Raw genomic sequence first — 27,680 nt, 5'->3', positions numbered from 1 at the left:
TTTCACTTACTCCGGTAACGCGGTTTTGAAAGGCGTCACTCGGAAGGAGAGACATCGGTCCACATTTGCGTGTGCTCACGCACTCCACGCCTCCACCGAACGTCGGCTAGCTAGCTGATTCCCGTTTGGATGTGTGCTGGACTGGACTCGGTTCCATCGGGTTCTGCGCCGCCGTTTCGAACTGGTCCACCGTTGAGACGAGAAGTTCCAAACGAATCGGGTTCCATAGCTGGCGAGGTTTGATTTATGTTTTGAGTTTGTAGAACTTTTCTCTGAAATTTCATACTACCTTGTGTGGCGTCAGCTACACTATTTTGTCTAAGAGCAACTCCAACGCGCCGATCCAAACGAACGCACATTTTGTCCGTTTTTCGTTCATTTGAATCGGCCGCCCGCTTGGCGTCCGCATTGTTTTTGTTTTGGATCGGCCGTGTGTTCAACACGCGCGATCCATTTCATGTCCACGCATAAATTTAACAGGCTCGCGATCATAGATCATGTCAGCGGCCATGCCATCACCCAATATTAATACCAGTGCCATGTCACCGGCCGGCATATAATGCCAGCTTCCAAAAAACCACCGCACAGTTCATGCTGGCGCACTTGCCAGCGGCCAGCACACATGCCAACACATAAAAATGGGTGGAAATTCGACCACGCCATCTCGGCCATGGTCATGCCAGCAGACTTGTCGGTATATAAAAAAGGGATGGTGCTCTCCGCCATAGATCACTCGTCGTCGAACTTGAGCATGTCGGCCTGCATCTTCTCGAACCATGCATGGTCTCTTCCTCGGCGACATGGTGTCCAGGTCCACTTTCATGATGTCCACCCCCGTCATCATTGCTAGCGAGCGTCACTTCTTCCACCTTGGTCTTGGCATTGGCGGCCTCGATCTCGAACATCTTGGCTTACTTCTCCGCACCAAGCTCAAGCCTCCTTCTTTGGATCTCCATGAAGGCATTTATTTGCTCTTCCTTGTCTTGCCGGCGCTTCTCCTCCCTCGTGTCATTCTTACTAGTCATGCCCTCCACGGTTGCAAGCAAGACAATGGATGCCGCACCGTGCTTGTCCTCCTTCTTGGAGTTGGTCTTCCCCCGTAGCCGTGGCTTTTCGCCCCCCAAGCTCCTCCACGGCTTTCTTCCCCCACGCGCCATGACAACGGCATATTGCGCCTTGAACTTCTCCTCACCGTTTATGACCATCCAACAATGGGAGAGGTTGAAGGACTTGCCCTCATATTAGACCTTGAATGCCTCAAAAGCTTGGAATGCCTACAAATGAATAGCATGCAAGCATATGGGCAAATGGACATGCAAGCATAACGAATAAAAAGAGGGGTGCATGTATACCATATCTTTCATGCCAATGCCGCTCACGGGGCATGCCTTGATGCTCTCAAGGGTGGCACAAAACTTATTGCACTCTTGTTGTATCACCCTCCATCGCTTTGAGAGGGACATCCATCCACGCTTGTTTTGCATTTGATACGGCACAAACTTCTTATGTTCATGGTACTCACAATGAACACGATGCCAAAAGGTTGATGCCTTTTGTTCGCCGACCTTGGGGTCTTTCAGAATGTCCCTCCAACACTCACAAAAGAGTATGTCCTCGGACGACATGTAGGCCTTCGTTCGCTTGCTTTTGCGCTTCGGCTTCGCCCCGGCTTGGTTGTCGAGCTCGTCCTCGAACAAAGCCTCCCTGTTGATGTCCATTTCATCCTCTTACTCGAGGCCATAGTCCTCCAGGAACTCGTGGTCAAGCGGGAAGCTACCCAAGCCGACCTGATCTTGCATGAAAGCGTCGTTCATGCCAGTTTGATCATATGTGGCCGGCATGAATGGCGCTCGGCTGTCTTGGCCTTAGGTCTCCTCGGGATCGTAGCTAGGCAGCCGCGGCGGCACCGCCAGCGGAGGCAGCGGCCGCCGCACCACATTCGAAGATGATGTTCTCGACGATGAAACGGTTGGTCATTTTGTCGTCGCCAGCCGCCGGCATTCTGTCGAACAGGTTGCGGGCGCCAGGGAGCATGTCGGCTGGCATCTCCCATGGGTGTTTCCTCACCCCTGTGGAGCATGATGCACCGGCCACCAGCATGGCGTTGAGGTAGATGGCCACTAGCGCGGGCGCGGGCGTGGACGACGCCACCATGCTCACCTCCGGCGAGCATTCTCCGGAGAAGCGGGAGGCTTGTGGATAGACGTGGAAGCCGGGAATCGGCTGTGTGGCAAACGCGCAGACGACTCTGGTAGCACCATCGGAGAAAATGCCGACGAGTCTGATGAGCCCGCGCCGGCTAGGGTTTAACACTAGGCAGATCAGGGCCTCTCTCATTGCCGCGATGACTTGGGCATTGGTTTCCTCCTGCTCTGCGGCGGCGGTGAGGGCGATGACAGCCACCGCTTTGTCCCTTGCGTCCTGTGCGTGCCTCCGGCCCTTTCTCTTGGTCGAATGCATGACCCGCTCCTCGGCCGTCAGCTACTTCTTATTCTTGGGCGGCGCCGCGGTCTTGCGGGGCGCACGGGGCTTGCCTTTGGCGGAGGCGGTGGCGGTGAGGCCAGACAAGGCAAGGGAGGCGAGGCCGGCGGCGGCATCGAGGGTTGGCGCGTCGTCCATGGCGAGCGGCCGGGAGCGCGAGCGGGTGGGAGGGTTTTGAGAAAGTAGAGGGAAATGGTGGTCGCTATGCCACCGATAAGCGGGCCAGGGGGAGTAGTAGGCGCAAGTCGCGCGCGTCTGTTTTTAGTTTGGGTCTGCGCGTTGGACCGATTTTTCTGTCCGCGGCGACCCAAACGAACACACGCGAACGAAATGAGTCGGCGCGTTGGAGTTGCTCTAACCCATTTATATTTTGAATGAAATATCAACTATAAATTTGACTGAGAAAATATGAGTTACTTTTATCTTTATCTTTTCCTAATAATAAAGCGTCGACCGCTTCTCGCCATATGTCGTTAGCAATTTTGGAGAAAAGTCCATCTGTTTCTGTGAATTCAACTCGTTGTCCTATTTTGAGTGGGGAAAATGGTTTGATTTTCTTTTTTAAGAAAACCCCCTGGTCTTTTAGTTAATCAACCCATGGTCCTAAATTTAAGTGAAAAAAATGATTCGCTTTTTCTAGAAACCCCCCTGATCTGATCTTGTAGTTAATCAACCCGCCATCTGTCTATTTTTTTGGAGAGGTTCAAATGCTTTTTAAAAATATCCAGATCTTTTAAACCCTAATTCTAATTTTTGACATGTCATATATGAAAATTTATTAGAAAAATGTCTAGAATCTAAATATGATGTTATTTTACCTCTTAAATATTTAAAACGTATGACTCAAATGCTTTTTTAAAATATTCATATCTTCTAAACCCTAACTCCAATTTTGACATTTTATGTATGAAAATTGATTTTAAAAATATGTAGAATCTCAATATGATGTTCTTTTACCTATTAAACATTTTTAAATGCTATTTAGGGGATAATATTAATCAGTAGCAAATGATCCATCTTTCTTTCGTACTAGTGTAGATCAGGTTAGAAATCAACACCTCGGCAAAATTAGTTTGGAGAAGAAAGAAACCGTCTATAACCACGCATGTAGGACTCGGTAAAACCTCCAAGTAGAAAAAAGTAGATTTCTCATCTTATGCGGAGAGAAAGAGAGACACCTTAGAATTGGTCACATTCAAGTGAGTTGTGACTGTGAGCACTGAGGCCGTCGTCGACAAGGGTGGGAAGAAGGGTAAGCGATAACATAGATGGGATGCACGTGGATCCATTGAGGTCTTCAGTCATAATTATTCTGTGAGCTGTGCTATACACACGACAAAATATGGACGACTCATAGACGATGCTTAAAATTCTGCCGGACATGCGTCCATACATCAGGCATCAGCCGCTGGATTTTGATGTCGTGCATACATCGGGCACCAGGATCGTGCATGAAGCAATTTTGTTATTCTGTTAGGGAGGTGTGGCATTTTTTCTCATTGCAACGTAAGGTTTTTTTGCTAGTTACTTAGTAAAAATAGTAAAATAGTAATATTAAAAACTTCTTTCAAATACAAGTTTTGTGGCATATTATTTATATTTTGCTAGTCAAAAGTTGATCCGAAATGCAGGGGTACAAATAAATTCGAACGGAGAAAGTACTTGTTTATTTATGAGAAAAGTATATTTTTCATCCCCCAGCTCCTAAATCGACAAATCTTAGGGCCTATTCTACAACTCCATCAAATCCGCAACTTCAGCTTCTCGAGTGAGCTTCTCGCTTGACCCAACGATCGAAAACCGTTCGGAAGCGACACTGGCTTCTCCCAGCGCTGAAGCCTAGCTGGGAGGCAAGAAGCCCGTTGGCCGCCCCTTTGCGTTGGCTGGTGCCTGGAGGCAGCCTAGGAGAGGGAAAACGATTCGATCGAGGAGGACTCGGTCCTGTGCATGAGCGTGGGCGTACGTCGAAGCGCTCGCGCGAGACATTTTCCTTGGCAGTGGCAACATCTTGTAAATAGAGGGAAGTCCAGATTCTGTAAAACGTGGAGCTCGGTTTTCGTTGCTTATCAAAAAATGCACTACCGCACGGAATAACTTTGTGAATTTAGCTTCTAGGAGCTAAACCGTTCGGCTGCGTTTTGACTCTGGAGTTTGTGAAATTGAGAGCCGGAGAGTTTCAGAACAGGCCCTTAGTCTCCCAACTTCTCAAAGCATAAAAGTTTAGTCCATCATGCCGCTTCGGGCGGGTTTCATTTGACGTGGATACAATTTTGACCAAAACTTAACACATCATCTCAGTTTGACCGCCAGGTTACAAAGCACCCAATGCACAAAGTACATGCATTTATACACACACTTGTTGGATGCAGCAAGGAACGCAGGCGAGCGGGCACAGCGACAACTCTCTGGATGACTCGAGAGCTAGCGGGCAGAGGTTGCACGATAGCAGGAAGAGAGTTGGGATGTCCACGGCTTGGGAAGCAAGCAAGGGCACGCGCGATTGCAGAAGGTTCACTGGAGATGACTTCCAGCGGAGGTGACATGTGACACTATGCGGACATCGATCTAGATGCCACGAGGAGGCTCGGGGAGAGGGAATAAACAACTAGGGGCTCACCCAGAGCATGTATGTGTGCTTGGACGCGACAGGGAAGCACCAAAGCGATGTTGTGGGTGGTGGAGCACGGGCTCGCGGGGGGGTGGGGGTGAGCTTGAGGATGAGGGGCTACTTAGGGGGACGCACGAGGCTTCAGTAGGACCACATGGAGCTTAGGAACCCTACAAGGAGAACCAGAGTTTGGCAAAGGAGGCGATCAAGGCACGGTGATTGTCATCGGAGTCGGGGGCGACGTTATGTGCATCGGCAATTCAGGGCCTCCAACGTAGATTATTTCGCCATAATTTACTATGATGGCAAGGCGGACCGCCTAGACATGGTGGTTTGTTCAGCGAGGTCGTTGGCCACGTGTACGAGAGTTGACACTTGGGGCGGCATGAAGCGGGCTCCATCCGTGTTCTCTCTACAAGACAAGAGAGTGGTTGAGTCTCGAGAGAGAAGCAGGGTACACCGAGGAGGACCAAATGGTGCAAGGAGGAGGAGGTGAGGAGGGCTATGCCAGCAGCAAGGTCCAACATACGAACGGTCTCAATGTGTTCCAAGGACGATTGTGTCGTACTTGTTGCACAAATCACAACGCTATGGGCAGGGATTGAAATGGGGTGACTTGGCGACCACATGGAGTTGGAGGCAAGCATGAGGGCCTCTCCAACACTGACCCTCCAATCGGACACCGCATCCGTTCATGAACCGGTGAGAACCAGTCCACGGGCAGCCGGTCATTCAATCATAGTTGCATACAATTCAAAGCAGATTTCAACAAGCCATTTTTTCTTTTGCAAACCGGATGATTTTCATATAAACAAGAGCACATTCGTTACATTTTGATATTTTTCAGTAAAAAAGGCGACCCGACCTAAACCAAGTCTATGGCAGCACCCGTCCTCCATGTCTCTGTTGTTCCCTTCTGGCGATCGCTGAGTGCATCTCACCGTATCCACAAGTGGCGGCGACGAGACCCGTGAAGTGAAGGTGCGGTCGTCGACAAGGAAGAATAGGACATGGGAGACGGACCGGCCCTCTTTGGACTTGAGACCCCAGTGCCTCACGCGCACTACTCCTCGATGCAAAATATTAATATGTAGCAATAAATCTCCATTCTTTGCAACAACTCACCGAGGAAATGGCAATTTTTGCAACATGCAGATCATCAAAAGTAATGCATGTAACCTCACAAAAACACTTTGGAGCATGAATCAAATCAACTGGAACAGACAATCGAAATCGTGGGTATGTCGTCAAGAATTCTCGCATGCTACTGCTACGTGTTATTCATCACCAACAAACTGAAGAGACTAAGACTCTGCCAATAACAATACCGTGATACAGAATGAAGCCAAAATCCAGATGCAAAATTAACTAGCACAACGAGCCCATACAAATCTCCACCCGGACAGCACAAATACTACAATAGAAATAACCATGATCAACTATGAGCAGCTCTGAGTGAGTAGATCATCGTGGGATTTCCTGGTGTTGGCAGTAGGAACTTGTGATCAGAAGCACATGTCGAGCAGGCAGCAGCAGCAAATAGCAGCACAACTGCAAATGAAAACGGACCACGTCAGATTAGAAGAAATCAAAACAGAAAGCAATGGGAAGATGGCGCGTAGTCTCGACGATCTAGTGGCTTATATATCACGGCTCAGAATGTAATGACGTACGTACCATCCTTTCCAGAAGCCGTCGCCTCCGCGGTCCTGCGAGTCCTGCGGCGGGGCTTGCTGCTGGTAGTTAGCGGCGACAGGCGGCGGCGCGCCGTACCCTGGAGGCGGGTAGGCCTCCTGGCCCGGCGGCGGGTACGCGGTGCCCGGTGGCGGGTAGCTCATGGTCGACGCCGCGGTCGATTTCACAGAGACAATAGAACTACTGAAGCAGGGCTGGTGATGCTACGAGGCGCTCTCTGCTCTCGACTTTGAGATGTTCTTCTATCGGAGCATTGCCCTTTATATAGCGAACACGACGAGCTGACGAGGCAGCATACGCTCGTAATATAGTCCTATTATTAGGATTACTTAGGCGCGTTATCCTAAGGCGGTTGCGCACATCCAAAATTTTGAAAGAGAATACATTGGTAGTCCACCTGGGCACGGCGACGGCGGATTATTTTTCTCTTCTTCGTCTGGCAAAAACGCGTTGTTGAAGGCGTCACTGAGAAGGAGAAGCATCGGACATCGGTCCACGTTTGCGGGCACGCAGCGACCGTTGATCTGCATGGTGGTGTACGTACTGCTGCACATTGGTCTGCTGGCTGCTTCTCATTTGGACGTCTGCTGGGCCTCGCTTCCATCGGGTTCGTCGCCGCCCTTTCGAACTGCTCCACCGTTGAGATGCGCCGCGCGGAGAAGTTCCAAGCGAATCGGGTTCCGTAGTTGGTGAGGGTTGATATTGCTACAAGATTGTTTGTTTTTCTAATGTGGTGCTAGGGTGGTAGTAGTAGGCACTAGTCTTTTCGAAACTGCTCCAACAATTCTGGCACTCACCATGTTTGATGGTCGTTTGCCGGCGTCTTTTCTTCTTGTTGCGCTGGTCAAATTTGATGACCGTTGCCATTCGATAGGTTCGGCTCACCTTGTTTCAAGAAACGAAAAAGGTTCGGCCCATCGTGGACCTACACATCAACCCTACATGATATTTCAGCACGCGTTTTTTCAGTTGGAATGGTTCTCTCTCTTCAGGAATTTTTTTTTACTGTCTATAAATATGACTGTGTGCATCAATTGATGCAGAGTCCGAGGATAGTACCCTTCATTCCAAGGGAAAAGAAAATACAGGCTCTTGGTGAACGGCGCAAACAACACACAAGTGATACCCTATAACAACCATGATTCGTAATCAACCTTATGTTGTTTACGTGCTATTTACAGAAGGAAGCTGGCCAAAACCTCTTTTGAAATAGGCTTTCATCTCACTTTATAAATAAAGGAGCCATCAAGGCCATACAACAAGTTCATAAGCAGCAAAACAAAATATAAGCCCATTGGGGCAAAAACACACACATGCCCAAATGTGAAAAAGGAGAGGAAGAAAGACCACCAAGTGACCAATAGATCAACGGCTAAGAGGCGAGGCGGTGAGCAGCCAGAGTCATCGCTTCCATCATGTCGTCAAGTTGATCTCGATCCCACTGCCTAGAGAGCGTCTACCAGACTTGCAAAAACATCAGGAATTTGAAGACATAGTCAGTTGCATGCCGTAAGAAGACCCACTCAATCATCATCGTGTTATGCGTCATCCATAGGGTCCAAGTCACTGTCGTGAACACTAATCAGAAGAGGCATCTCCTCCTCACGATTTGGTTGGCCCGAGTTTCGAGAAACCTAGCCAGGTCCAAGGCTTCCCACTATGGCCCCTAAACCTCACCGACAAGTACCAAAGAAAGTGAGCCGTGAGGCGGGCGGAGAAGAAGTGGGTTCCCGTCTCCGGGCTACCACAAAGCGGGCATAGCCCATCGCTAGGATCGTGGCGCTTGGACACCTCCATGCCCGATAGGAGGCGGTCAAGCAAAAGATGCCACACAAATATCTTGATCTTCAAAGGACAGGGCACTTGCAGACTAAGGCATAGCCTAGTGGTGGGAAGGGGCTGATGCCCTCCCACCCACCCAGGTTCAAGGCATGGTACTTGTAATTTGGGTTTGTTGCACCAATTATACTGTAGGGGGGGGGGGTTCCCCTTACAGTCTTTCTGTCAAAAAATGGACAGGGCACTTTTCACAAAGGTATGCAAGCGACACAATCGGCATAGGGTATGATATGCCGAGCGAACAAAGAAGAACACCGATGGGGGTAGGCGCAATATATGGCGTCCAAATATTCCAGGTGTAAAAGGGGAAGAGTCGTCTGAAGGATGGCCCAAGCAATGGTTTCCTCGGGTCCAAATGATTGAGGGAACGGGACGTTCCAGACCCCATTGTGTGCGGCCAAGGAGACCAACGGGAAGGGGTCAGCGAAGATAGCAAACAAGTCTGAGAAATCCACGTATAACACAGACCCATCCACCCAAGGGTGAAGCCAAAAGAGGGTCCCATGTCCAATGCCTATGGAGATAGGGAGCCCTAGGCGAATCTCATTCTTGATCGACCGAATCGACTTCCAGAACTGAGATCCCTTCCTACGCTCACACATCAGTAGCGGACACCCTCCAATTATTTCGCTTTAATAAGTTGCAGCCCCACGCCGTTGTCCTCACTTAGGATCCTCCAAACTCATGTCAACATAAGAGTCACATTCATACATCAAGAGGTGCTACCTCTTGAGCAGTGCGTTGGTTTTCCCTTGAAGAGGAAAGGGTGATGCAGCAAAGTAGCGTAAGTATTTCCCTCAGTTTTTGATAACCAAGGTATCAATCCAGTAGGAGGCTACGCGCGAGTCCCTCGCACCTACACAAAACAAATAAATCGACGCAACCAACGCAATAAGGGGTTGTCAATCCCTACACGGTCACTTACGAGAGTGAGATCTGATAGATATGATAAGATAATATTTTTGGTATTTTTATGATAAAGATGCAAAGTAAAATAAAAGCAAAGTAAAAATCAAAGGAAATAACTAAGTGTTGGAAGATTAATATGATGAAAGATAGACCCGGGGGCCATAGGTTTCACTAGTGGCTTCTCTCAAGAGCATAAGTATTTTACGGTGGGTGAACAAATTACTGTTGAGCAATGACAGAATTGAGCATAGTTATGAGAATATCTAGGTATGATCATGTATATAGGCATCACGTCCGAGACAAGTAGACCGACTCCTGCCTGCATCTACTACTATTACTTCACACATCGACCGCTATCCAGCATGCATCTAGAGTATTAAGTTCATAAGAACAGAGTAATGCCTTAAGCAAGATGACGTGATGTAGAGGGATAAATTCATGCAATATGATAAAAACCACATCTTGTTATCCTCGATGGCAACAATACAATACGTGCCTTGTTGCCCCTATTGTCATTGGGAAAGGACACCGCAAGATTGAACCCAAAGCTAAGCACTTCTCCCATTGCAAGAAAGATCAATCTAGTAGGCCAAACCAAACTGATAATTCGAAGAGACTTGCAAAGATAACCAATCATACATAAAAGAATTCAGAAGATTCAAATATTGTTCATAGATAAACTTGATCATAAACCCACAATTCACCGGTCTCAACAAACACACCGCAAAAGAAGATTACATCGAATAGATCTCCACAAGAGAGGGGGGGGGGACATTGTATTGAGATCCAAAAAGAGAGAAGAAGTCATCTAGCTAATAACTATGGACCCGAAGGTCTGAGGTAAACTACTCACACCTTATCGGAGGGGCTATGGTGTTGATGTAGAAGCCCTCCGTGATCGATGCCCCCTCCGGCGGAGCTCCGGAACAGGCCCCAAGATGGGATCTCGTGGATACAGAAAGTTAAGGCGGTGGAATTAGGGTTTTCGCTCCGTATCTGATCGTTTGAGGGTACGTAGGTATATATAGGAGGAAGGAGTACGTCGGTGGAGCAACAGGGGGCCCACGAGGGTGGAGGGCGCGCCTTGGGGGGGGGGGTAGGCGCGCCCCCTACCTCGTGGCTTCCCTGTTGGTTGCTTGACGTAGGGTTCAAGTCTCCTGGATCTTGTTCGTTCCAAAAATCACGTTCCCGAAGGTTTCATTCCATTTGGACTCCGTTTGATATTCTTTTTCTACAAAACTCTGAAATAGGCAAAAAACAGCAATTCTGGGCTGGGCCTCCGGTTAATAGGTTAGTCCCAAAATAATATAAAAGTGAATAATAAAGCCCAATAATGTCCAAAACAGAAGATAATATAGCATGGAGCAATCAAAAATTATAGATACGGGTGGAGACGTATCAAGCATCCCCAAGCTTAATTCCTGCTCGTCCTCGAGTAGGTAAATGATAAAAACAGAATTTTTGATGCGGAATGCTACTAGGCATAATTTCAATGTAATTCTTCTTAATTGTGGTATGAATATTCAGATCTGAAAGATTCAAGACAAAAGTTTAATATTGACATAAATAATAATAATACTTCAAGCATACTAACTAAGCAATTATGTCTTCTCAAAATAACATGGCCAAATAAAGTTATCCCTACAAAATCATATAGTCTGGCTATGCTCTATCTTCACCACACAAAGTATTTAAATCATGCACAACCCCGATGACAAGCCAAGCAATTGTTTCATACTTTTGACATTCTCAAACTTTATCAATCTTCATGCAATACATGAGCGTGAGCCATGGACATAACACTATATGTGAAATAGAATGGTGGTTGTGGAGAAGGCAAAAAGGGAGAAGATAGTCTCACATCAACTAGGCGTATCAACGGGCTATGGAGATGCCCATCAATAGATATCAATGTGAGTGAGTAGGGATTGCCATGCAACGGATGCACTAGAGCTATAAGTATATGAAAGCTCAAAAAAAGAAACTAAGTGGGCGTGCATCCAATTCGCTTGCTCACGAAGACCTAGGGAATTTTGAGGAAGCCCATCATTGAAATATGCAAGCCAAGTTCTATAATGAAAAATTCCCACTAGTATATGAAAGTGATATCATAGGAGACTCTCTATCATGAAGATCATGGTGCTACTTTGAAGCACAAGTGTGGTAAAAGGATAGTAGCATTGTCCCTTCTCTCTTTTTCTCTCATTTTTATTTATTTTTATTTATTTTTTTATTTTTTTGGGCCTTTTCTCTTCTTTTTTATGGCCTCTTTTTTTCAGTCCGGAGTCTCATCCCGACTTGTGGGGGAATCATAGTCTCCATCATCCTTTCCTCACTTGGGACAATGCTCTAATAATGATGATCATCACACTTTTATTTACTTACAACTCAACAATTACAACTCAATAGTTAGAACAAAATATGACTCTATGTGAATGCTTCCGGCGGTGTACTGGGATATGCAATGAATCAAGAGTGACATGTATGAAAGAATTATGAACGGTGGCTTTGCCACAAATACGATGTCAACTATATGATCATGCAAAGCAATATGACAATGATGGAGCGTGTCATAATAATCGGAACGGTGGTAAGTTGCATGGCAATATATCTCGGAATGGCTATGGAAATGCCATGATAGGTAGGTATGGTGGCTGTTTTGAGGAAGGTATATGGTGGGTGTATGATACCGGCGAAAAGTGTGCGGTATTAAAGAGGATAGCAATGGTGGAAGGAAGAAAAGTGCGTATAATCCATGGACTCAACATTAGTCATAAAGAACTCATATACTTATTGCAAAAATCTACTCCCTCCGTCCCAAAATATAAGAACGTTTTTGAAGCTAAAACAGTTTGAAAAACGTTCTTATATTATGGGACGGAGGAAGTACAAGTTATCAAAGCAAAGTATTACGCGCATGCTCCTAGGGGGGTAGATTGGTAGGAAAAGACCATCGCTCGTCCCCGACCGCCGCTCATAAGGAAGACAATCAATAAATAAATTATGCTTCGACTTCATCACATAACGGTTCACCATACGTGCATGCTACGGGAATCACAAACTTTAACACAAGTATCTCAAATTCACAACTACTCAACTAGCATGACTCTAATATCACCATCTTTATATCTCAAAACAATCATCAAGCATCAAACTTATCTTAGTATTCAACACACTCATAAGAAAGTTTTTACTAATCTTGTATACCTAGCATATTAGGATTATTTAAGAAAATTACCATGCTATTTAAGACTCTCAAAATAATCTAAGTGAAGCATGAGAGATCAATAGTTTCTATAAAACAAATCCACCACCGTGCTCTAAAAGATATAAGTGAAGTACTAGAGCAAAACTATATAACTCAAAAGATATAAGTGAAGCACATAGAGTATTCTAATAATTTCAGAATCATGTGTGTCTCTCTCAAAAGGTGTGTACAGCAAAGATGATTGTGGTAAACTAAAAAGCAAAGACTCAAATCATACAAGACACTCCAAGCAAAACACATATCATGTGGTAAATAAAAATATAGCTCCAAGTAAAGTTACTAATAGAAGTAGACGAAAGAGGGGATGCCTTCCGGGGCATCCCCAAGCTTTGGCTTTTAGGTGTCCTTAGATTATCTTGGGGGTTCCATGGGAATCCCTAAGCTTAGGCTCTTGCCACTCCTTGTTCCATAATCCATCAAATCTTTACCCAAAACTTGAAAACTTCACAACATAAAACATAAAGTAGAAAATCTCGTGAGCTCCGTTAGCGAAAGAAAACAAAACACCACTTCAAGGTACTGTAATGAACTCATTCTTTATTTATATTGGTGTTAAATATACTGTATTCCAACTTCTCTATGGTTTATAAACTCTTTTACTAGCCATAGATTCATCAAAATAAGCAAACAACACACGAAAAACAGAATCTGTCAAAAACAGAACAGTCTGTAGTAATCTGTAGTTAACACAAGATCTGGAACCCCAAAAATTTTAAAATAAATTGCTGGACGTGACGAATTTATCTATTAATCATCTTCAAAAAGAATTAAATAAATATCACTTTCCAAATAAAAATGTCAGCAGTTCTCGTGAGCGCTAAAGTTTGTGTTTTTTACAACAAGATTAACAAGACTTTCCCCAAGTCTTCCCAACGGTTCTACTTGGCACAAACACTAATTAAACACAAAAAACACGACCAAAACATAGGATAAATAAATTATTTATTAATAAACAGGAGAAAAAAGCAAGGAATAAAAATAAAATTTGGTTGCCTCCCAACAAGCGCTATTGTTTAACACCCCTAGCTAGGCATAAAAGTAAGGATAGACCTACGTATTGCCATCTTTGGTAGGCAATCCATAAGTGGCTCTCATGATAGATTCATAAGGTAGTTTAATTTTCTTTCTAGGGAAGTGTTCCATGCCTTTCCTTAACGGAAATTGGAATCTAATATTCCCTTCCTTCATATCAATAATTGCACCAATCGTTCTAAGGAAAGGTCTACCAAGAATAATAGGACATGAAGGATTGCAATCTGTATCAAGAACGATAAAATCTACAGGCACATAATTCCTATTTGCAACAATAAGAACATCATTAATTCTTCCCGTAGGTTTCTTAATAGTGGAATCCGCAAGGTGCATGTTTAGAGAGCAATCATCAAAATCACGGAAACCTAGCAAATCGCACAAAGTTTTGGGAATAGTGGAAACACTAGCACCCAAATCACATAAAGCATAGCATTCATGATCTTTAATTTTAATTTTAATAGTAGGTTCCCACTCATCATAAAGTTTTCTAGGGATAGAAATTTCCAACTCAAGTTTTTCTTCATAAGATTGCATCAAAGCATCAACGATATGTTTGGTAAAAGCTTTATTTTGACTATAAGCATGAGGAGAATTTAGCACGGATTGCAACAAGGAAATACAATCTATCAAAGAGCAATTATCATAATTAAATTCCTTGAAATCTAAAATAGTGGGTTCATTACTATTTAAAGTTTTGACTTCTTCAATCCCACTTTTAACAATTTTAGCATCAAGATCTAAAGACTCCGAATTTTTGGAACGCCGTCTAGGTAAAGGTGGATGATATTCAGTCCCATCATTATCAAGATTCATATTGCAAAACAAAGATTTAATACAGGACACATCAATAACTTTTAGATCTTCATCTTTATTATCATGGAAACTAGAAGAACACGCTTTTATAAAGCAATCTTTCTTAGCACGCATCCTAGCGGTTCTTTCTTTGCACTCATCAATGGAAATTCTCATGGCTTTGAGAGACTGATTGATATCATGCTTAGGTGAAATAGATCTAAGTTTAAAAGAATCAACATCAAGAGAAATTCTATCAACGTTCCTAGCCAACTCATCAATCTTAAGCCATTTTTCTTCGATCAAAGCATTGAAATTCTTTTGCGAAGTAATAAATTCTTTAATATTAGATTCAAAATCAGAGGGCATCTTATTATAATTTCCATAAGAATTATTGTAGGAATTACCATAATTATTAGAGGAATTACCAGGATACGGCCTAGGGTTAAAGTTTCCTCTATATGCGTTGTTACCAAAATTGTTCCTACCAACAAAATTCACATCCATAGATTCATTATTATTCTCAATCAAAGTATACAAAGGCATATCATTAGGATAAGAAGAAACACTTTTATTAGCAAATAATTTCATAAGTTCATCCATCTTTCCACTCAAAACATTAATTTCTTCTATCACATGCACTTTCTTATTAGTAGATCTTTCAGTGTGCCATTGAAAATAATTAACCATAATATTATCCAGGAGTTTAGTAGATTCTCCTAAAGATTTCCATAAAAGTGCCTCCCGCGGCCGAATCTAAAAGATTTCTAGAAGCAAAATTCAATCCGGCATAAATTTTTTTTGTATAATCATCCACAAATTCAAACCACGAGTAGGGCAATTATGTATCATTAATTTCATCCTCTCCCAAGCTTGTGCAACATGTTCATGATCAAGTTGCTTAAAATTCATAATATCATTTCTAAGAGAGATAATCTTAGCGGGAGGAAAATACTTAGAGATAAAAGCATCTTTGCACTTATTCCAAGAATCAATACTATTTTTAGGCAAAGACGAAAACCAAGCTTTAGCACGATCTCTAAGCGAAAAAGGAAATAGCTTCAATTTAACAATATCATTGTCAACATCTTTCTTCTTTTGCATATCACACAAATCAACGAAGCTATTTAGATGAGTAGCGACATCTTCACTAGGAAGGCCGGCGAATTGATCTTTCATGACAAGATTCAACAAAGCGGCATTAATTTCACAAGATTCAGCATCGGTAAGAGGAGCAATTGGAGTGCTAATAAAATCATTATTGTTGGTATTGGTAAAGTCACACAATTTAGTGTTATCTTGAGCCATCGTGACAAGGAAGCAATCCAACACCCAAGCAAACGAGGAACGGGCAAAAAGAGGCAAATAGAGAAAGAGAGAGAGGGCGAATAAAATGACAAGGGTGAAGTGGGGGAGAGAAAAACGAGAGGCAAATGGCAAATAATGTAATGCGGGAGATAAGGGTTTGTGATGGATACTTGGTATGTTGACTTTTGCGTAGACCTCCCCGGCAACGGCGCCAGAAATCCTTCTTGCTACCTCTTGAGCACTGTGTTGGTTTTCCCTTGAAGAGGAAAGGGTGATGCAGCAAAGTAGCATAAGTATTTCCCTCAGTTTTTGAGAACCAAGGTATCAATCCAGTAGGAGGCTACGCGTGAGTCCCTCGCACCTACACAAAACAAATAAATCCTCGCAACCAACACGATAAGGGGTTGTCAATCCCTACACGGTCACTTACGAGAGTGAGATCTGATAGATATGATAAGATAATATTTTTGGTATTTTTATGATAAAGATGCAAAGTAAAATAAAAGCAAAGGAAATAACTAAGTGTTGGAAGATTAATATGATGAAAGATAGACCCGGGGGCCATAGGTTTCACTAGTGGCTTCTCTCAAGAGCATAAGTATTTTACGGTGGGTGAACAAATTATTGTTGAGCAATTGACAGAATTGAGCATAGTTATGAGAATATCTAGGTATGATCATGTATATAGGCATCACGTCCGAGACAAGTAGACCGACTCCTGCCTGCATCTACTACTATTACTCCACACATCGACCGCTATCCAGCATGCATCTAGAGTATTAAGTTCATAAGAACAGAGTAACGCCTTAAGCAAGATGACATGATGTAGAGGGATAAATTCATGCAATATGATAAAAAACCATCTTGTTATCCTCGATGGCAACAATACAATACGTGCCTTGCTGCCCCTACTGTCACTGGGAAAGCACACCGCAAGATTGAACCCAAAGCTAAGCACTTCTCCCATTGCAAGAAAGATCAATCTAGTAGGCCAAACCAAACTGATAATTCGAAGAGACTTGCAAAGATAACCAATCATACATAAAAGAATTCAGAAGATTCAAATATTGTTCATAGATAAACTTGATCATAAACCCACAATTCATCGGTCTCAACAAACACACCGCAAAAGAAGATTACATCGAATATATCTCCACAAGAGAGGGGGAGAACATTGTATTGAGATCCAAAAAGAGAGAAGAAGCCATCTAGCTAATAACTATGGACCCGAAGGTCTGAGGTAAACTACTCACACTTCATCGGAGGGGCTATGGTGTTGATGTAGAATCCCTCCGTGATCCATGCCCCCTCCGGCGGAGCTCCGGAACAGGCCCCAAGATGGGATATCGTGGATACAGAAAGTTTTGGGGGTGGAATTAGGGTTTTCGCTCCGTATCTGATCGTTTGGGGGTACGCAGGTATATATAGGAGGAAGGAGTACGTCGGTGGAGCAAAAACAGCTGGATAGGTGTGCCCCCTACCTCGTGGCTTCCCTATTGGTTGCTTGACGTAGGGTCCAAGTCTCCTGGATCTTGTTTGTTCTAAAAATCACGTTCCCGAAGGTTTCATTCCGTTTGGACTCCGTTTGATATTCTTTTTCTGCGAAACTCTGAAATAGGCAAAAACAGCAATTCTGGGCTGGGCCTCCGGTTAATAGGTTAGTCCCAAAAATAATATAAAAGTGAATAATAAAGCCCAATAATGTCCAAAACAAAAGATAATATAGCATGGAGCAATCAAAAATTATAGATACGTTGGAGACGTATCAAGAAGCAAGAATGCCTAGGCCCCCAGGTCCTTGGGAAGTAGATATTTGCCCACTTGACCATATGGTATTTATGTCGTCCATCAATCCCCTGCTAGAAAAGCATGATAAATCCTTGTCAAAGGAGCTAAGCACACCTTCCGCCAAAATATACATTCCCATCATATACATGAGTAGACTGATATGTCTCCAACTTATCTATAATTTTTAATTGTTCCATGTTGTTTTATTATCAATCTTGGATGTTTTATAATCATTTTATATATAGTTATTTTATATCATTTTTAGTACTAACCTATTGACATAGTGCCAAGTGCTAGTTGCTGTTTTTTCCATGTTTTTTATATCAGAGAAAATCAATATCAAACGGAGTCCAAATGCCACGAAACTTTACGGAGATTTTTTATGGACCAGAAGGAAGATGTTGGGCCCTGGTTGCACCTGGGGGGAGTTCCGAGAAGGGGACAACCCACCAGGGCGTGCTAGGAGGCCCAGGCGCGCCCTGGTGGGTTGTGCCCATCTCGGGTGCCCCCCGGACCGCCTCTTTGCTCTATAAATACCCAAATATTCCCAAAACCCTAGGGGAGTTGACGAAATATTCATCCAACCGCCGCAGAGTCCAAAACCACCAGATCCAATCTAGACACCATCACGGAGGGGTTCACCACTTCCATTGGTGCCTCTCCGATGATGCGTGAGTAGTTCTTTGTATACCTCCGGATCCGTAGTTAGTAGCTCGATGGCTTCATGTCTCTCTCTTAATTCTCAATACAATGGTCTCTTGGAGATCCATATGATGTAACTCTTTTGCAGTGTGTTTGTTGGGATCGATGAACTTTGAGTTTATGATCAGATCTATCTTTTTATATCCATGAAAGTATTTGAGTTTCTTTGATCTCTTTTATGCATGATATCTTATAGCCTCGTATTTCTTCTCCGATATTTGGATTTTGTTTGGCCAACTTGATCTATTTTTCTTGCAATGGGAAGAGGTGCCCGGTAGTGGGTTCGATCTTACGGTGCTTGATCCCAGTGACAGAAAGGGAACCGACACGTATGTATCATTGATATTAAGGATAAAAAGATGGGAACTATATCTACCGCCATAGATAAACGGATCTTGTCTACATCATGTCAGCATTCTTATTGCATTACTTCGTTTTTCCATGAACTTAATACACTAGATGCATGCTGGATAGCGGTCGATGTGTGGAGTAATAGTAGTAGATGGAGGCAGGAGTCGGTCTACTAATCTTGGACGTGATGCCTATGTAATGATCATTGTCTGGATATGGTCATAATTATTTGAGGTTTATCAATTGCCCAACAGTTATTTGTTTACCCATCGTTTGCTATTTTTCTCGAGAGAAGCCATTAGTGAAATCTACGGCCCCGAGTCTTCTTTCTCATATTTTTGCCTTTATGATCTATTTTCCTTGCATTTATTTTCAGATCTATTAAGCCAAAAATACAAAAATAATTTGCTGCACATTATTTTATTTGTGATCTATTTATTCAATCTATTACAACTTTCTCCCGTCCACACACCGTTTCTGGTGTCGTTACCTGAAAGGGATTGACAACCCCTTTAACACGTCGGGTTGCGAGGTGTTGTTATTTGTGTGCAGGGGTTGTTTACGTTGTGTTGCTTGGTTCTCCTACTGGTTCGATAACCTTGGTTTCATATCTGAGGGAAATACCTACCGTCGTTGTGCTGCATCATCCCTTCCTCTTTGGGGAAACACCGACGTAGCTTCAAGCGACATCAAAAGGAATTTCTGGCGCCATTGCCGGGGAGGATCTTCAACATATACCAGGTTCCTAATCACAAATCTCGTCTCCTTACAATTTACATTATTTGCTATTTGCCTCTTGTTTTCCTCTCCCCCACTTCACAAAATTTGTCGTTTTATTTGCCCTCTTTTTCGTTCGTCGTTTCCTTGCCGGATATGTTTTTTGTGTGCAATCTTGTTTGCTACCTTTGCTTGTGTTACCATGTGCCTTCTATTTGCTTGCATCTTCGCTTGCTAAAAATCTATTGATATGGATCCCCATCCACTTGCTAATCTTTTTAAAAGATCCAATCATGATGAACCAATTGCTAGTGAGTTGAATGCACTAGATTATCTTTTTGAAGTTTTGCTTGAGAATTGTGAATCTAAAAATTGTGATGAAGAAATTTATGAAGTGATTCATGATAGCTCCTTGAATGAAAAGCATGATTGCAATAATTTTACTATAAATTCTATTAATATCAATTGTGCTAATAATATGCAAAACCCCAAGCTTGGGGATGCTTGTTTTGTCATGTCCGCTACTTATTGCAATGATCATGATTGGGGTGATAGTGTTTCTTATGATCTTGAAAATTTATTTAAGCCTCATGATGAATGTGTTTGCGATAATATTGAAAGTGGGTTTGGAAGAGTGTCAACTTTAGCTAAAAATAATCCCACATATGTGGAGAGTGTTCACTATTATGAAATTTTTGATGAAAGTGGGTTTGGAGAGGTCATGACTTTATTTGATGATAATCCCACTATTTTGGAAGGGTGTCAACTTTGCATGCATGTGGATCATGTAGAGAAAATTTTATATGATAACTATATTGTTGAATTTGAGTATGATCCTACATGTAATTATTATGAGAGAGGAAAATATGGTTGTGGAAATTTTCATGTTACTAAATTACCTCTCGTTATGTTGAGATCGTCAATGTTCTATTCCTCTTCTTTGCATATGTTAGATGTTTCTTGTCTTGATAATTTGTTTGCTTATAAAATTCCTATGTATAGGAAGTATGTTAGACTTAAATGTGTTCGTCACATGTTTTATGATGCTCTCTTTGTGTTTCAATTAATATCATCCTTGTGAGCATCAATAAAAATATGCCTAGCTAAGGGCGTAAAACTATAGTGCTTGTTGAGAGGCAACCCAATGAATAAAATTTATTTTTTGCTTTTTGCTTCCTGTTCTTGAGTGTTAGCGCAATTATGCTAATGTTATTATTGTGTTTTTTAATTAGTGTTTGTGCCAAGTAAAGCCTTTAGGATCTTCTTGGGTGTTAGTTGTTTGATCTTGCTGAAAAACAAAAAGTTTTATGCTCACGAAAATAATTTTTATTTTTTACCAGAGAGCGATAAAATACCCATTCCACTTGCGGTATATCAATATACAAATTTCTCAGGTCATCCTAACTTTTAAGAATTTTTGGAGTTACATAAGTATTCGAAATAGTCAGATTGCTACAGACTATTCTGTTTTGACAGATTCTGTTTTTCTTTGTGTTGTGTGCTTATTTTGATGGCTCTATGGTTTTCTTTGATGAGTTTTTGCCATAGAAAAGTTGAAATATAGTAGATATAATACAAAAACAAAATATGAATTGGTTTGATACAGTACTTATAGTAGTGATTTATTATTCTTATACTAACGGATCTCATGAAGGTTTTGTTGAGTTTTGTGTGATTGAAGTTTTCAAGTTTTGGGTTATCTTACGATGGATGAAGGAATAAAGGATAGAAGAGCCTAAGCTTGGGGATGCCCCCGAGTGGCATCCCCTCTTTCTTCTAACGACCATCGATATTTTACTCGAAACTATATTTTTATTCGTCACATGATATGTGTTTTACTTGGAGCGTCTTGTATGATATGTGTCTTTGCTTGTTTTATTTTGTATTCTAAGTCATCAATCCTTGCTGGACACACCTATTTGAGAGAGCCAAAATTATGTCATGACTTGTTAGAATTGCTCTCTATGCTTCACTTAAATGTTTTATGAGCAATGGACTTGATCTAGTGCTTCACTTATATCTTTTTGAGCATGGTGTTCTTTAGTATTTTTGAAGAAATGCTCTCTTTCTTCACTTAGATTTATTTGGGAGTTAGTAACATTTTGAAGAAATTCTCTCTTGCTTCACTTAAATTATTTTGAGAGAAAGAAAATTTGTTATGCTCATGATCTTCACTTATATTTGTTTGAGCTTATGAAAATCAACACATGAAAATTAGTCCCAAAGTGATAGATATCCAAGAAGGATAAAGAAAAAAACGAAAAATGTCATGAAGATCATTGGACAAAATAAACTTGATTCTTAGTAATAGTTTTGAGATATGATGATGTGATATGTGAGTCATCTTGATGAGTAATTATGCTTTAGTAAGAATATTGGTGTTAAGGTTTGTGATTCCCTATGCATGCACGAAAGTCAATAATCATGCAATGAAATTATATCCTACTTGTGGTGCATTATTCGGTGTTAATTATGCTTAATGCTTGCTTATGATATTATTCGTTTCCTGGTTGGTCGCTTCCCAATCTTTTGCTAGCCTTCATTTTGCACTAAGTATGATCACTACTTGTGCATCCAAAAACCTTTAACCCAGTTTTGCCACATGAGTCCACTATATCTACCCATATGTGGTATTCTTTTGCCGTTCTAAGCAAATTTGCATGTGCCATCTCTAATTTTTAAAATAAACTTCTCTTTTGTGTGTTTGTTTCGCTCGCGGAACGGTGAGGGGTGGCTAATTTTTTCCATGCTAGATGTGTTATTCTCAAGATGAATGTTTATTCACTTGTCATTGCACGAGAGTAGGCAAAGGTATTAGGGATGCCCAGTCCCGAAATGCAAAAACAAATGAATTTACTTTATGTTGTCAAATAATAAATTTCTTAGAAAGTGCTGGTATGGAGGGCACCCGTGGATACGGTTAGCCATGGAAAGTGCAAGTTATGGTGGAAAAAGGAATAAACTTTATTTTCTGTTTGGGAACCGCCTATGATATATCTATGCATGGAAAGTATTGGGAACTCTAAGTCGTTTTCGTTGGTGGGATGGATACACCTCCCAAAATGTTTTTATCTCAAATTTTTTGCTTTGAGGTCTGGCACCTCTACAAATCCCTACTTCCCTTTGCGAAGGGCCTATATTTTACTTTATGCAATTTTTATTTTGAGTCTCCATCTTCTCTTATAAAAGCACCAACTAGGAGGCAATATGATCATACTTAAGTATTGGGTGTAGTTAATATTCGATTGTGTTTCATGAATGTATCAATGTTGAGCATGATGGGCTAGGGATAACTTATTTTAGCGTTGATATTTTGAAAGATATGGTTGCTTGTTGATATGCTTGAGTATCCAAATTATTATGTCAAAACTAGACTATTGCTTTGAATCACATAAAATTCCAAATGTCCATGCTATAAAGAAAATAATATGATATGACATGATGAACAACACTCCACATCAAAAATTCTGTTTTTATCACTTACCTACTCGAGAACGAGTAGGAGTTAAGCTTGGGGATGCCGATATGTATCCAACGTATCTATATTTTTGATTGTTTCATGCTGTTTTATTATCAATCTTGGATGTTTTATAATTATTTTATAGTCATTTTATATCATTTTTTGATACTAACCTATTGACATAGTGCCAAGTGCCACTTGCTGTTTTTTCCATGTTTTTCACATCGCAGAAAATCAATATCAAACGAAGTCCAAATGCCACGAAACTTTACGGAGAATTTTTATGGACCAGAAGTAAGATGTTGGGCCCTAGTTGCACCTGGGGCAGTCCTGAGGAGGGGACTACCCACTGATACGTCTCCAACGTATCTATAATTTTTGATTGTTACATGCTATTATATTATCTACTTTGGATGTTTTATATGCCTTTATATGATTTTTGGGACTAACCTATTAACCTAGAGCCCAGTGCCAGTTTCTATTTTTTCCTTGGTTTAGAGTATTGCAGAAAAGGAAAATCAAACGGAATCCAATTGACCTGAAACTTCACGGAACTTATTTTTGGAAAGAAAGCAATACAGGAGACTTGGAGTGCACGTCAGGGGATCAACGAGGAAGCCACGAGGCAGGGGGCGCGCCCACCCCCTGGGCGTGCCCTCCACCCTCATGGGCCCCTCGTGGCTCCCCTGGCGTACTTCTTCCTCCCATATATACCCATATACCCTAAAACGATCGGGGAGCACAATAGATCGGGAGTTCCGCCGCCAGAAGCCTCCGTAGCCACCGAAAGCCAATATAGACCCGTTCCGGCACCCTGCCGGAGGGGGCAATCCTTCTCCAGTGGCCATCTTCATCATCCCGATGCTCTCCATGATGAGGAGGGCGTAGTTCTCCCTCGGGGCTGAGGGTATGTACCAGTAGCTATGTGTTTGATCTCTCTCTCTCTCATGTTCTTGAGGTGGTACGATCTTGATGTATCGCGAGCTTTGCTATTATAGTTGGATCTTATGATGTTTCTCCCCCTCTACTCTCTTGTAATGGATTGAGTTTTCCCCTTGAAGTAATCTTATCGGATTGAGTCTTTAATGATTTAGAACACTGTATGTCTTGCCATGCGTATCTGGGGTGACAATGGGATATCACGTGATTCACTTGATGTATGTTTTGGTGATCAACTTGCGGGTTCCGCCCATGAACCTATGCATAGGGGTTGGCACACGTTTTCGTCGTGATTCTCCGTTAGAAACTTTGGGGCACTCTTTGAGGTTCTGTGTGTTGGTTGAATAGATGAATCTGAGATTGTGTGATGCATATCGTATAATCATACCCACGGATACTTGAGGTGACATTGGAGTATCTAGGTGACATTAGGGTTTTGGTTGATTTGTGTCTTAAGGTGTTATTCTAGTACGAACTCTAGGGCTGTTTGTGACACTTATAGGAATAGCCCAACGGATTGATTGGAAAGAATAACTTTGAGGTGGTTTCGTACCCTACCATAATCTCTTCGTTTGTTCTCCGCTATTAGTGACTTTGGAGTGACTCTATGTTGCATGTTGAGGGATAGTTATATGATCCAATTATGTTATTATTGTTGAGAGAACTTGCACTAGTGAAAGTATGAACCCTAGGCCTTGTTTCCACACATTACAATACCGTTTACGCTCACTTTTATCATTAGTTACCTTGCTGTTTTTATATTTTCAGATTACAAAAACCTTTATCTACCATCCATATACCACTTGTATCACCATCTCTTCGCCGAACTAGTGCACCTATTCAATTTACCATTGTATTGGGTGTGTTGGGGACACAAGAGACTCTTTGCTATTTGGTTGCAGGGTTGCTTGAGAGAGACCATCTTCATCCTACGCCTCCTACGGATTGATAAACCTTAGGTCATCCACTTGAGGGAAATTTGCCACTGTCCTACAAACCTCTGGACTTGGAGGCCCAACAACGTCTACAAGAAGAAGGTTGTGCAGTAGACATAACCCACCAGGGCACGCCAGGAGGCCCAGGCGCGCTCTGGTGGGCTGTGCCCACCTCGGGTGCCTCCCGGACCGCCTCTTTACTCTACAAATACCCAAATATTCCCAAAACCCTAGGGGAGTCGACGAAATTTTCATTCAGCCCCCGCAGAGTCCAGAACCACCAGATCCAATCTAGACACCATCACGAAGGGGTTCACCACTTCCATTGGTGCCTCTCCGATGATGCGTGAGTAGTTCTTTATAGACCTTCGGGTCCGTAGTTAGTAGCTAGCTAGATGGCTTCATCTCTCTCTCTTGATTCTCAATACAATGGTCTCTTGGAGATCCATATGATGTAACTCTCTTGCGGTGTGTTTGTTGGGATCGATGAACTTTGAGTTTATGATCAGATCTATCTTTTTATATCCATGAAAGTATTTGAGTTTCTTTGATCTCTTTTATGCATGATCTCTTATAGCCTCGTATTTCTTCTCCGATATTTGGGTTTTGTTTGGCCAACTTGATCTATTTTATCTTGCAATGAGAAGAGGTGCCCGTCAATCTTACGGTGCTTGATCCCAGTGACAGAAAGGGAACCAACACGTATGTATCGTTGGTACTAAGGATAAAAAGATGGGATCTATATCTACCGCCATAGATAAACGGATCTCGTCTACATCATGTCATCGTTCTTATTGCATTACTCCATTTTTTTATGAACTTAATACACTAGATGCATGCTGGATAGCGGTCGATGTGTGGAGTAATAGTAGTAGATGCAGGCAAGAGTCGGTCTACTAATCTTGGACGTGATGCCTATGTAATGATCATTGCCTGGATATGGTCATAATTATTTGAGGTTCTATCAATTGCCCAACAGTAATTTGTTTACGCACCGTTTGCTATTTTTCTCGAGAGAAGCCACTAGTGAAACCTACGGCCCCCGGGTCTTCTTTCTCATATTTTTGCCTTTGCGATCTATTTTTCTTGCATTTATTTTCAGATCTATTAAACAAAAAATACAAGAATACTTTGCTGCACTTTATTTTATTGGCGATCTATTTATTCAATCTATTACAATTTTCTCCCGTCCACGCACCGTTTCTGGCGCCATTACCCGAAAGGGATTGACAACCCCTTTAACACGTCGGGTTGCGAGGTGTTGTTATTTATGTGCAGGGGTTGTTTACGTTGTGTTGCTTGGTTCTCCTATTGGTTCAATAACCTTGGTTTCATATCTGAGGGAAATAACTATCGGCGCTGTGCTGCATCATCCCTTCCTTTTTAGGGAAATACCGACGTAGCTTCAAGCGACATCATAGACTAAAAAGGCATGAGTCAATAAGCATAGATTGGATGTAAATTGGTCGCACCACGACTTGGACATAGAAGCCATCTTCCCCACAAGCGGGTCAAAATCCCGAATGTCGATTCTCGAGTCAAATAGTGGCATCCCCGGGTAGGTGATGGGGAAGAAGGACAACTTACAATTAAGGTTGTCCGCAATCTACTGCTGGTCGTCGGTAGAGAACTTTAACACCATCGCCTTGCTTTGATGAAAATTGATCTTAAGACCAGGCAATGGCCTCAAATCAAGGAGAAGGAACTTGAGGTTGATGATGTGGAGTAATGATCCATCTAGCATGATCATAATGTCTTTGGTGACATTTCAGTTCTTCAGATCTCTATTTACGGACTCCTCCGATGTCAAGTTTGGTCTAGCCCGACCTCGCTTGACATTATCAGCATGCTTGAGCCGTTCACTATGCAGTGGAGCTTCTAGGCCTGTGCTGGATATGCCTAAATCATCTTAGATGATGTTGGACAATCTTCTCTTGAATCGGTGCTAGAGCCACCCCATAATGTCCCCGGCTATATCCCTCACAGATTAGCGTGTCACAAGCTTAGCTTCAATTTTTAATATGGGAAAAGTAGAAAGAACCTAGAGAAAAGAATCCTAGCTAGGTTTAGTATACTAGCAAAAAAATTCATCCGTTGCATCGGAAGAAAAAATAACGCAAGATCTTAATCCAATAACCATCACTCAAGACCACAAGGTCCACGTCCATTATTTTAGCGAGGCATCACATTTCTGTTGCCGCATATCCTCCTTCTCACCCTCGCCCGCGGTGGCCTCAGTGTTCACACAAAACCAAAACGTGTTTGAATGTGGTTAATCCTAAGGCTTCTCTTACTCTCACTCTCCCTCTCCCTCACCCTCTCCCTCCCTCCCTCCCTCTCTCTCACTCTCTTGGATGAGAAATCTGTTGTTTTTCCCCTGTGAGGTTTTTCAGAGGTGTGCACGTGTGGTTATTGATGTTTTCTTTCGTCACTATATGGTTTTAGCGGGTGTTTATTTACAATCCAGGTATAGTAGGTGTTTATTTACAATCCGGATCGCTGCCGGTACGAAAGAAAAACGAACCGTGTGCTATGGATTATAAGTTTGCTTAAAAATTATATTTAAAAAATATTTAACAGGTAAAAATAACATCATATTCACATTCTACACATTTTTCTAATCAAATTTCATATATAAGATAACAAAATCGGTGTTACAGTTTAAAAGATATTGATAGTTTAGAAAAGCATTTGTTTAACTTCAATATCTTCCAAAATAATATTTAAAAATATTTAACAAGTAAAAATAACATCACATTCAGATTGTACACATTTTTCTTATGAAATTTCATATGTAACATGTTTAAATCGGAGTTACAATTTTAAAAAACTTTTGTTTTACTTAAATATGATCGA

At 42.2% G+C, this 27,680-nt stretch overlaps 1 protein-coding gene across 1 annotated transcript; it reads right to left on the bottom strand.

The window, feature by feature from the left end:
• Positions 1–6,331: 6,331 nt before the first annotated feature.
• LOC125533896 (uncharacterized) lies at positions 6,332–7,032 on the bottom strand. The gene is made up of 2 exons (XM_087544758.1): positions 6,767–7,032; positions 6,332–6,640 (listed from the first exon to the last, which is right to left on the bottom strand). The coding sequence occupies exons 1-2, from the start codon at positions 6,925–6,927 to the stop codon at positions 6,595–6,597; spliced, it is 207 nt and encodes a 68-aa protein (XP_087400884.1). The 5' UTR covers positions 6,928–7,032; the 3' UTR covers positions 6,332–6,594.
• Positions 7,033–27,680: the final 20,648 nt, after the last annotated feature.

Source organism: Triticum urartu, chromosome 2A, assembly GCF_056163025.1.
Source record: "Triticum urartu cultivar PI428250 chromosome 2A, HENAU_Tu73, whole genome shotgun sequence".
In the NCBI taxonomy this organism is placed as follows: Eukaryota; Viridiplantae; Streptophyta; class Magnoliopsida; order Poales; family Poaceae; genus Triticum; species Triticum urartu.
The sequence above is the reverse complement of the archived record's forward strand: the minus strand, read 5'-3'. Positions and strand labels throughout refer to the sequence as shown.

Bases quoted from the DNA above. Each gene is read 5' to 3' on its own strand.
- LOC125533896 (XM_087544758.1), bottom strand. From the start codon at position 6,927: ATGAGCTACCCGCCACCGGGCACCGCGTACCCGCCGCCGGGCCAGGAG. The intron at 6,641-6,766 runs GTACGTACGTCA...TTTCATTTGCAG, and splicing joins GACGGCTTCTGGAAAGGATG to TTGTGCTGCTATTTGCTGCT.